At 38.4% G+C, this 12,580-nt stretch overlaps 1 protein-coding gene across 6 annotated transcripts in view; it reads right to left on the bottom strand.

Annotated features, from left to right (window-relative positions):
- The window catches only part of SFMBT1 (Scm like with four mbt domains 1), a 115,435-nt gene that overhangs the window by 27,145 nt on the left and 75,710 nt on the right, over positions 1-12,580 (bottom strand). For all 6 annotated transcript variants that reach the window (XM_032868295.1, XM_032868294.1, XM_032868298.1 and 3 more), the window contains 4 exons: positions 11,755-11,995; positions 3,712-3,800; positions 1,073-1,319; positions 287-381 (listed from right to left, as the gene is read on the bottom strand). In XM_032868295.1, coding sequence (XP_032724186.1) covers positions 287-381; positions 1,073-1,319; positions 3,712-3,800; positions 11,755-11,995 — 672 coding nt within the window. The remainder of the gene's footprint in view (positions 1-286; positions 382-1,072; positions 1,320-3,711; positions 3,801-11,754; positions 11,996-12,580) is intronic.

Consider the following 12,580-nt stretch of genomic DNA (forward strand, 5'->3'; position numbering starts at 1 on the left):
CTCTGCTCACTTGTGATCTCTCTGTCAAATAAATAAATAAAATCTTTAAAAAAAAAAAGATTGGAAAAGAAAAGACTCAAATGGTTTTAGAGAATGTTGGGAGAAAACATAGACTACTTTTAGAAGAAAAGCAGGATCCCCAACACTCCAGCCTTCAAACCTTTACTCCTTCAGACACCCCAGCATTCTCACTGACCCCCTGGGTTGCTGTCCGCTCTGTACCTCCCCTGACTGCCGGACCCTGTTCTGAGAAGATGCGCACCAATCCGTCCTGTTTTGTTTTTACCTTAAATAAGTATGATGGTAATGGCTCCTCCTCCTCCTCTTTCACTTTGGCCAAGATCTCCTGCCACTCAGCTTCATTCTTCAGATGCCGGATGGCTTTTATAAAACAAGACAGGACATTTTAAGTGAGGAGAATGTACACACGTTCTATCTATTCTGAAAGCATTCGTCTAAACAGAAAAGTCACTTTCCATGGGGAAAAGAAAGGGCTCCAGAGCATTTACACAATCTGTACTCACACAACCTGCACTCTGACTTCAGGACTTTGTCCCCTCTGTTGAGAGCTGGGTAGTCGGCCTGGGCAAAATCCCCGCAGCAAGATCAGAAGGACTGCTGCAGGCCACAAAATTGCGTAAGCCCCCAAGGGAAGCACAGAAGAAGTGCAGACTGCTTTAAAAGGTAACTCCGGTTTTGAGATCATTGTCATTTCTTCTAGTTAACAATTCACTCTGAATCAAGACCTATCCTAAGACCTATCCTACTCCTGTACCTAGCTAAATGCTACCTAGAAAATTTTCCTTCAATTTTGGTAAGGGGTCAGTATGAGTTGGGGCAGGAGTCCATAAGGTACATCAAGGTGTGTGGCAAATTACTAAATTAATAAAACAAAAGAAAAAGAGGCACTTAAATATGTGAGGGTTTTTTTGCAATTACTACTGTCTATTAAAAGTGTCTATTACACTTTTGTAATACACAGTATCATACTATTTTTCAGTCTTGTCAATGTTAGTAAAAACATAACATTAACGTAACAGTTAAAAGAAAAATGTTATATAGACATCTTCACCTGATGGGGGCTGAAGCTCATATCCCTGTTGAGCAGCCCAACCAACGTGATGAAGAAACGGGTCCAAGTAATACAACCAATGCTCGAAATTGTCAGAACTTTCAAGTCCTTCATAACGCAGCTTCAGCCTTCCCCCAATGTTTTCTACTACAGTAACAATCCAAGTGCTTAATGAGTCCCGGAAAGCTTGACATTCTAGCCTGGAGCCTGGAGCAATGAGATCTAAAGGATTCCTCCCGTTGCGGAGCTGTAGGTACAAGAGGTGAAAACGATTATGAGAAGCTCACACAGTATTTTAAAGTCAAGCTGTAAAAGATCTTCAATGAGCCTTTATATTTCTACCCACTCAAAGCCGTGACATCGAAAGGCCTAATATCATACAAGTCTCTACAGTATTATTTCTAGATGACATGAAAATGTGTACCTTAGAGAAAATTCTACTTATAATGCAATGAAAGTATTTTAATAGACTTGTCTCTAGGACTATGTTGTATAGTTTCATCTAGTAAAAAATTTTAAATTATCATGACTACTTAGTCTGATTGTAAAAGCAAATATGATCACCATTAAACAAAAAATCGAACGTGGCAAAAGTCAAAATCCCTCACAATACCACCTCCGAGAAAGAACCATGGTGAACAGCCTGGCGCCCACTCTGAACCTGGGTTTTCTACACACTAGTCAACATCTACCTGTGTCTGTCTCTCTCATGTTTTTTGAAAAAAACAGGGGCACTGTATACTCTTTCATGTTTCCCACTTAATACATCATGGCTATCCTTCTATTGTAGCACACAAACCTCCTTCATTCTCTCACACTGTTCTATCGGCGCTCCGCGGTGTAAATGAGCAGCAAGTTATCCACTTGTCTACTCATGGCACTTCAGCTGTTTCTGGTTTTTTACTCATTTCGCAACAATGTTCCTATCAACAGAGTGTTTTGATTATGCTGATGGAGTGGAAAAGTTTAATTATCACTCTCTAGATACATATTAAAAGCTACAAGAGGGACGCCTGGGTGGCTCAGTCGGCTTAAGCATCTGCCTTCGGCTCCGGTCAAGATCCCGGGGTCCTGGCATCGACCCCACACAGGGCTCCCTGCTCCAAGGGGTCTGCCTCTTCCTCTCCCTCTACCCCTCACTCATGTGCTCGCTCGCTCTCTCTCTCTCTCACAAATAAATAATCTTTTTTTAAAAAGCTAGAATAAAGAATAAAAGGGAATGCTGATTCCAATGCCTTCACTTAACCATTTCTTAATATTCAAAGTTACTTTTTTTTTCGCTAATAAGAATGGCTCTGCAACACTTACATATGCATATATATGCAAAAGAACATGAACAAATGGAGGAACACATTCACAGCTAAAAATCAGGATGGCAGCATCAAGGTCAATGTAGAGCTGGATATCTATTAAATCATTTGTTCAAGATTTCATTCATTCATTAAAATTTTACTCAGTGTTTGTTTAGTGTGTGCCAGGACCTGGCTAAGCATAAGGAAATGAGTCAGAGGATAAAATATAAAGGTCAGCTGAGAGTATCTGTCAATCGAGTTTTAAAGGGGAATGTGAACGGATCACAAAATGAGATGTCAGAGTCAAAACTATCAAACGTGTAGAAAATACAGCAGTAAATCTTTGTAACCCCTGCATTAACAAAGCCTAATCAGGTACGACACCAAAAGTACAAGCAACAAGAACAATAAAATAGATAAACTGGAGTACATCAAAATAAACTTTTGTGCCGCAAACAGTATCATTAAGAAAGTGAAAAGACAGTCCACAAAATATTTGGAAATCATGTGTCTGACCTGGACTTGTTACCAGACATAAGGAGCGCTTACAGTTCTGTAATAAAAAGACCACCCATTTAAAAAATGGGCAAAAACACTTCCCCAGAGAAGATATACAAATGGCAAACAGTACAGAAAAAGATATTCAACATCATTTGTCATTAGGAAAATGCAACTCAAAATGAGAAACTGCTTCATATTCAGTAGCATAGCTATAACCCAAAGAGAGTAACAAGTGTTGGCAAAAATGTAGAGAAATTGGAATGTTCATACATTGCATTTCACATATGCCACAAAGAATGTAACTGGTATGACAGAAAGTGACAAAATAGAACTTAAAAATGTCACAACCAATAAACGGATTTCATAAAAACAAGAAATCTATATTATATTCACTAACAAGCTTAAAAGCTACACTAATTTAAAAGGACTGTTGAAGGCAGGTAGGTGGTAAGAATACAACAGGTCCGATATCTTCTGAGCAAAACAAAAGGGAGTCTCAAGTCACGTGGGGTGGGAGTTAAAATTCCTGAAGTGAAATCAGCACCTGCTCAATGACAGAGAGCCCCAAGAGGCCACATTTTCCAATTTCATAAAAGAATCTGGAAAACTAGATTTTTATGTGTTAGCAACAAATTCAGAACATTTTAAGCACTAAGTAAGGCACCAGTTGGCAAGCTGTGAGGATAAGTTTAAACCCACCAACATCCATTGTCTAGGTCTGTAGTAACAATGGTTATTTGCATTAGAGTGATAAATGAGCAACCAATTTTAAGATTCCTTGGACAGGAAATATCACTGAAGATGAGAAGGGTTTTCCACACTGATTCTGCAAGTAATAATACTCACGCCTTCGAGAAGTGGAACAGGAGGGCTACACGCTCCCATCAGGGTCTGCCGCAGAAACTCATCCCAATCAGACACTTTATCTCTGATGCCTAGATGAGGGGATAAATGAGTGATTACTCATAACGTCAGCTACAGAACACAGAGAAACTAAACTCAACCAAATACAGAGAAGTTAAACCACTGAAAGTGATTTAGAGATCCATTTGTACTTTTAATATCTGACTCCAACATATTACTTCTTTCAGAGCTTAAAAAAAATCCCCGTCTCAATAGATCTACTTCCTCATTAGTTTAATAGGAGGTATACACAAAACAAAGAGAATACAGTAACAGGGAGTTGGGCCCAGTTTTTGTTTTTGTTTTTTTTAAGATTTTATTTATTTGAGAGAGAGCAACAGAGAGCACAAGCAGGGAGGAGAGGGAGAAGCAGACTCCCTGCCGAGCAGGGAGCCCAATGCGGGACTCGATCCCAGAAACCTGGGATCATGACCCGAGTTGAAGGCAGATGCTTAACCAACTGAACCACCCAGGTACCCCAGCTGGGCCCAATTTTATCCAAAAATTAACTACCTTCTTTTTTTTTTTTTTTTTTTTATGATGGGAATCCTCAGATACATATAAAAGTAGAGAAAATAGTATAATGACGACAGGTACCCCAGCTTTCACAACTGTCACTTCATGGTCAGTCTTTCCAGGGGTTGCTGGCAAACTACAACCTGGGAGCTAACTTCGGCCTATTGTCTATTTATAATTAAAGTTTTATTGGAACAGAGTTCCATTTGTTTACACACTGTCTGCGGCTGCTTTACACTACAAAGGTAGCATTAGGTAGCTGTTACAGGATCACATGGTCTGTAAAGCCTAAAATATTTACTGTCTGGTCCTCTACAGGTATTTTGCCAATCCCTGATGATCTATACCCTCACACAGTCTGCCCCACCCAACCACCGATTATTTAAGAACGAACTTCTAACATCACGTAATTGTATCATATAATTTCATCCAGTTTAATCTCAGTATGTATTTCTAAAGATTTTTATTTATATATTTGAGAGACAGAGTACATGAGAAGGGAAAAGGCAGAGAGAGTGAGAGAGAGAGAGAATCTGGAGCAGACTCCCCACTGAGTGCAGAGTGTGACATGGGGCTCAGTCCCATGACCCATGAGACCTTGACCAGAGCTGAAATCACAAGCTGGACACTTAACCCACTGAGACACCCAGGCACCCTAGTATGTATTTCTGAAAGAAAATAACTTCTGATATAAATACAACAATATCACACATTTAAAAATTAATAATTCTTCAACAAAAAAAAATCTAGTCCAAAATTTAAATTTACCCAAATGTCTCATAAACAGTTTTTCCAATTTGCTTGGTCAAATCAGGATCCCAATGAGATACATATACTGCAAATGGCTGATATATTGCTCAAGTCTGTTTTAATCCATATGCTCTTTCTCCCCTTCCAGCTCCCTACTCTCTCTTTTTCTAGCAGTGTATTTGCTGTTGAGAGAGAGCCTTTTGTCTGTTTAGAGTTCTTCTGAGTCTGCTTTTATTGGTTGCCTCCCTGTGGGTGGGTAACCCGCTGCTCCATTAACCTCTGTATTTTCTATAAATCAGTACTTAGGGTTATAGGCTTGATCGAATTCAGATCTCTTTTTTGGGAGGGGGGCACTGTCGAGAACAGTTCGTGAGTGGAGTTGTAACCTTCTACCATGTCCATCAAGAAGCACAATCAGTCCAGTTGTCTCCTTTTGTGGTGTTAGCAGCTTTTAATAGTCACTGCATAGATACACTGATTCATTAGAGACTACAAATGGTGATTTTTCCATCATCCCTTTTTTTGTTTACTAACGAAAATATTCTATAAAGAAAACTTTCACTTCTTCAACTAGTTCATTACCCTGAGGTGTAGTTCACAGAAAAAAGCCAGAATATATGTTTGATTCTCTTTATCTTTCCCTGTATTTACCAGCCTTCAAAATCATCAGTGGCTTCCCTAGCATCTTCCAAAGGCAATCAGTGAGCGTTCTGTTTACAAGTCTCACTGGGAAACTATTGGCTGTATCACATATGACATGTTCCAGGTCACTGCGGCTATTGTCTTACTGATGCTTACACGGTCCTGTCTTTAACCACAGGAATCTCTTTTGACACATGACCCTAGTAAACAGTTACTGACATCTTTCCTACTCTTGGTATGAATGGTGTCCCAGGTTCAGCTTGTACCTTTCCTGCCCCTGTCCAGGAATCAGCTCCTTCTCCAAGGAGCAATAACTTACTCAGGTAAAATGGTATTTAGAGGTCATAATTAGGGTGCCGAGGGTGCTCATTTTTTAATATTCTTTATACTGTTTGTGTTTCTAGACCTTTTCAGTATCTAGAACAGAGTCTTCCCTTTTTTTTAAAGACATAAACCGTATCAGGAGTTCATATCAATACTTCCAATACAAATTCATGAAAACATCGTTTCTACTTAACTTCATTTATCCAACTTCTGTTTTCTTTCTTTCCTGCTAAAAACCCTAGCTCTCACACATTTCATTATGACTTGATCCCACAATACCTGCATATTACTTCAAAATAACATTAATTTTGCCACTAACAATGATGACCAAAAATAGCTTACTTTTGTTTTTGTGATTATGGTATACCCCTATTAGGAATGTACATTTAAATTACTGTATCTGAAAGTCAATGAAATAATTCTCTGAATGGTCACTTCACAATCTCCATACACAGTTACATTTCTATGCTGCTTTTATTTTTTATTTTTTGGAAATTTTCTTTAAAATTTAATTTTGTTTTATAGTTATATAAAATACATAGTTCAAAATTCAAATCTACAAAATAGGTACATTCAGAAAACCTAGCTTCTATCCCCACCCCCCCCTTCATTCCACTTCCTTCCTTCCCCACAGGTAACTTTTTTTTCCCTTAAAGATTTTATTTATTTATTTGAGAGAGCAGGTGAGAGAGAGAGCATGTGAGCGTGAGTGGCGAAAGGGGCAGAGGGATAGGAAGAAGCCGGGTCCCCACTGACCAGGGAGTCCAACGCAGGGATTCGATCTCAGGACCCTGACATCATGACCTGAGCTGAAAGCAGACACTCAACTGAATGAGCCACCGGGGTTCCTCTTCCCACAGGAAACTTTTTTAATAGACTTACCCTTTTATTTTTTAAAAATGAACTTCACAAAACAAACAAAAAAAATGAACTTCACATATACACATTCATATGCTTCCTCTTCCATTCTTCATACATTTTTCTCTTTTCAAGAAACAAGATAACCAGAACACTCCATGACTATATGTAGATGGTCACCTTTTTTTTTTTTTACCATGCACTGCAGCTTTTATCATTATAAAGTTACCCTTTTATCTCCTAATGCTTTCTGATCTTTATGAAATACCAAGACTTACACTCCTACTTTCTTTTCTATTTGACTTTATTTTTGTATATCTTTGTCCATCCCTGTATTTTAATCCTTGCAGAATCTCTCCATTAGGTGGGTCTCCTGTACAGCACATGAGTGAGTTTTGCAGGGGTGCCTGGGTGGCTCAGCTGGTTAAGTGTCTGCCTTTGGCTCAAGTCATGATCCTGGGGTCCTGGCGTCGAGCCCTGCATGTGGCTACATGCTCAGTGGGAGGCCTTCCTTCTCCTTCTGTCCCTCACGCTTCTCTCACTCTCTCTCCCTCAAATAAATAAATTAAATTTTAAAAAGTGGGTTTTGCTTTCTGAGTGAACCTGAACTATATTTTTACTTTTAATAGAAGACTAAGCCCATTAATGTTTATGGATGTTATCAAAAGGTATGCCCTCGAAGGAAAAAATGAAACAAGATGGGATCAGGAGGGAGACAAACCGTAAGACTCTTAATCTCATAAAACAAACTGAGGGTTGCTGGGGGTGGGGGTAGGGAGAGGGTGGTTGTGTTATGGACACTGGGGAAGGTATGTGCTATGGTGAGTGCTGTGAAGTGTGTAAGCCTGGTGATTCACAGACCTGTATCCCTGGGCCTGATAATACATTATATGTTAATAAAAAATAGAAAATTTTAAAAAAAGGTATGCCCTCAATTTTGTCATATTGTTAAATATAAGTTATGATGTGTGTGTGTGTGTATGTGCAGGCACTCACTATGTGATCTATTTTATTTGAACATCATGTTTTTTAAAATCTATCTTTCCGCATTTAGAAAGGTTTGTGTTTTTGTTCTTCTTTATATACTTAGTATATACTAGTACCTTCATATAACACTTCAGCTCTATTTTTGGACTATTTTCCATTTCTTTGTTCTCTAAACAACACTAACATTAGCCAAAACCTCTTTTTTCTCCTCTTCTTTACCATCTCGTTTCAGGTAATTGTCTTTTACTCTCAATTAACATTTAAAAGATAATTAGTTTAAAAAAATAAAAAATAAAAGGTAATTCATTTAACTACTCTGCAGTAAAGCTGGTTTTTTGAAAAGGCAGCAAGTGAGGTTTACCGCAAGGCCCACGCCCCCCCCCCCACCCTCCGCCCCCCACAGCCTCACAGGTTTACCGTTACACTGTATCTGTCTGTCAGATCACGGAGCCATTACATACTACTACACTGTCTCCTCTGGAACATTCCTTTAGTTCCAAGTTCTACAGCTACACATATATTTAATGTCTCATTCACAGTTCTTATGCTAACGTCTCTTCTTCATTCACTTGGTTTTCTGAAGCTCATTCTCCAATGGATGTCTTAGGAAGGGTTCAGAGGAACACTGTTCCTCAATCTTCACATCTTCCTAAGAGTCGGCTTATAGCCTTTATACCTGAAGTTCAGTGTGGCCAGACGGAAAACTCTTATCTCATAGATTCTTTTACTGAATTTCTTAACTATGTTACCCTAATATCTTTTATCATAAAGCACTATTGTTTATTAGTCTGATAACAATCTTGTTTTCCCTCCTTTTCAAGAAATTTGGGACTTTTGCCTGAATAATGAAGGGATTTTATTTTACTTTAAAGTTCAAGTCTCAGGGGCACCTTAGTGGCTCAGTCGGTTAAGCGTCTACCTTCAATTCAGCTCAGGTCATGACCTCAGGGTCCTGGGATCGAATCTGACATCGGGCTCCCTGCTCAGTGAGGAGCCTGCTTCTCCCCCTGCCCCTCCCTCCTGCTCATTCTCTCTCTCTAATAAATAAGTAAATAAATAAAATCTTAAAAATTACCCGTTCAAGTGTCACTAGAACACACCTTGATATAGCTGTTCTCACTTGATTTTCTTGTGTGCAAGTGAGCCCTTTCTATATGTATTTTAGTCAAGTTTTCTTGAATGAAAGTTGATAGTACTTTATTGTTTCACTGTGGTGGTTTTCTTCAAGGACTCTACCCCGAGTCTTTTTTCTTTCCTCATTTCTTTTTTATTTTAAAATTTTTCTTCCTTTTCATCCTCCATTTCTCTTCAGCTATTATCCATGGTAGGTTTGTTCCTGAGTTCACATTAACTTAGTCTTCATTTCCAGTATTTTTTTTATTTCTAGTTCTCGTCTAACTCCTACTTTTTCTCTTTTCAAATCTCCCTTTTTTCCATCTCATTTCTGAATTTTTATAAATTTTATTTATACTTTTTCTCACTGCTTCTATCATTGTTACTACTTTCTCTTAGTTGGTTTTTTGAAATTTTTTTTTTGTGACACAATGTTCAACTCCTTTGTGGTTATGTTTCTCTGGAACAATTTTACTCCACCGTTCTCTCCACTCTCTCCCTCTCACTCTTTCATTATAATAACCTTGTATCCAACTAAAATCATTTAAATTAGATGCATGCATTTTCCTAGACTCTCATGATGAGATTGTAGGCCAGTAGCTTCACGTCTCTAGAGCTTCCTCTTAAAATGTTTTTTCACAAAGCGCTTAAAATATGGCAGCTAGGGGCTACTGGGTAGCTCAGTCAGTTAAGCATCCAACACTTGGTTTCAGCTCAGGTCCTGATCTCAAGGTCCTGGGATCGTGCCCCACATGAGGCTCTGGGCTCAGCTTGGGGTTCTTTCTCCCTTTCCCATTCAACCCCCGGTTCTCTCTCTCTCAAAATAAATAAATAAATTAAAAAAAAAAAAAAAAGAGGCTTCTAAGAAGCCCACAGACCCCCAAGGACCCTAACACCTAAATCTTCATTTCAAAATACCATTCTTCACCAAAAGAAGCCAGGACTTCTTGAAGAAATGGCTGATTTAGGGAAAGAGTTTCTTGAGCTAAAACATAAGAAACTACTAAAAAAATGATGGGAACATAACAAAGGACGCATCAGTCAGATTAAAGGGGTGCTCACTTGCCAAATTCAGGACAATGTGAGCATCAAAATAAATAATGACAGTAAGGGATTATAACCCATTCAGTAAAGTAAGAATCACAAGTCTACCCTCTCATACATACACAAATATATGTATGTAAATGGGGGAAAAGGAAAGCTCTTTCTCTTGTAGAAAGCCTATTATGATATGTAGGCAGAATTAGAAAACACTGTTTGGTAAACATTAGAATAATAGTTGTTTCAGATAAAAATGATAAATCAGTGCTAAAAATAGTAGATAAAAGTTTGAAGAGTGATGAGATATTTACATTATCTCAAAGTATCTTCCTACAAGATACTTATTTAGGGGTATGAAAGTAATTTTATGGTGGAAAAACCTGGCATACACAAAATTAATCAAGTGATACAAGTTAATGTCACCAGTTAAGGACAAACCAACAGTATGTGTGCCCTAATGATGACTGATGTCCTAGAAGGACAGAAAGTCACTTCTGCATTTTTCCTACCAAAAGTGCACAATCTGAGTCTGAGGAAACATCAGACAAATCCAAACTGTAGGATGTTCTAAAAGAATAATTGGATTGTACTCTTCAAAAACATCAACACCAAGAAAGACAAAGAAAGTTTAGGGAAACTAAAAAGACATGACAATCAAATCAATGTATGATCCTGGGCTGAATCCTGGACCAGAAAAGAAACAAGGCATAATCAACCTTACTGAGAAAATTGGCCCATTAACTTTCAAAAATGTCAAAGTCATGAAAGACAAAGATTAAGAAACTGTTCCAAATTAAAGGAATCTTACGAGATATGACAACTGAATGCGACATATGATCTGGGATTTCCTTTTACTATAAAAACATTATGGGTAAAAACTAAATAAGATCTAAGATTAAATCACAGTGTTATACCAAAGTTAACTTCCTTATTTTATTATTTTATTGTGCTAATGAATGTCCTTATTAGTACATGAAGGTAGGAATAAAAGGGCATCGTGCTTACAACTGACTCTTGAATGGTTCATTGAAAAATCACACACGTGTGTGTATATGAGAGACAGAGGGAGGGAGGGAGAGGGATGGAGAACATAAACTTGGTAAAACATCAACATTTAGGGAAAACTGGCAAAAAAGTCTAAGAATTTTCTATGCTATTTTTGCAACTTTTCTGTAAAGCTGAATTACATCAAAATAAGTAGCTGAAAGAAAAACTTATAAGCTCTGGTATTTTCTTAAACCTGAAGCCTTCTTTCCCTTTCTCCATCTTTACATGACCTTCCTCCTCCTCCTGTCCTACTGTCTCTGTCCCACTCAATTTGGATTCTACTCCCAAGAAGGCTCTTTCCTGGAAGGGAACTTCAGGTGACTCATTTTAAGAACTCACAGGTCCCAAATCACTGAGGGGTGAGAAGAGGCAGGACAATAAAATCAGAAGAGAATCAACAGCACAGAAATCTGGCCTAACTACTTCAAGACAAACAGACCTACAAGTCCCAAACACAAAGAGCCTCACAGTTTTACAGGATGATACGCAACTGATGCTTCCTAGGAGTATCATAAAAAACCAAGGCTTTACAAAGCCTCCAAAATAATTTCTAAAGATAGGGAAATGTGCATTATTCCTTATCAATATTTTCATTCAAAATGCTAACCGCAGACAGTTAGAAAAACCTACACGTGCGGAAGAAGGAAAACCTCAAGGTTGTGCACACAGCAGTACCATATCACATCTCATGAGCAAGTCTTTGATTACCTTCTGGGGCTTCAAGGGTCTTCTTATTCTGCTCACACCACCCAATGGGGTAGAGGTCGGCCTTCCTGATGTCACACCAGAAGTCGGCCTTCCGGTCCTCCCCGTAGCCATCATAGCGGAGAAGCAGCAGCTGCTCACAGGTGGTGATGATGGTGGCAACCCAGTAGGTTTCAGGGTCTGTCTTCACAGCCACCTCCAGTTTCATCCCAGGAGCAAATCCATTTTGCAAACGTGTGTCCACCTGAACAGGGAAATGTTATTAACCACCAGATAGGTACCTAAAATGAGTATTTGTTTAGCCAAAATATTTTTTTTAAAACTTAAATTATGAAACACTAAATGAAATAAAACCTTCTCAAGGAAAACCTGAGAAACTCCAATTCTAACTCACAGCAGTGATCCAAACAGAACAGAGAACAGCGTGCTGCTCTGTTCCTGCCGACGCCGAAGGAATTTTAATAGAACTCAGTATTTTCACCAAAGCAGCCTACTATGATTACAGAAAATGTTTTCTATTCAGTACATAAATCGCTGAATGTTCACCATTTTAGTAACCTTCAACACATTAAGTTTTCAAGAGTGATTTCTCCATCCTTCAAAAAAATTTATGAGGCTAAAAAAGGGGAAGGACAAAAACAGCTATAATGATAATATATACCATATGTAGGGGCCACACCTCCCAGTTTCCCTGAAACAGTCTATGTTTATACCTGTTATCCTTGAATAATAATTAATAATGCCCTGTTTCTCTCTCAAAGTGTCCTAATTCAGATGATAAATTATATGGTCACAAAGGCAAAGGTGAGCAATTCTGAACTATTTCATG

The sequence above is a fragment of the Lontra canadensis genome, unplaced genomic scaffold (genome assembly GCF_010015895.1).
Source record: "Lontra canadensis isolate GAN:19392208 unplaced genomic scaffold, GSC_riverotter_1.0 scaffold35, whole genome shotgun sequence".
Classification (NCBI taxonomy): Eukaryota; Metazoa; Chordata; class Mammalia; order Carnivora; family Mustelidae; genus Lontra; species Lontra canadensis.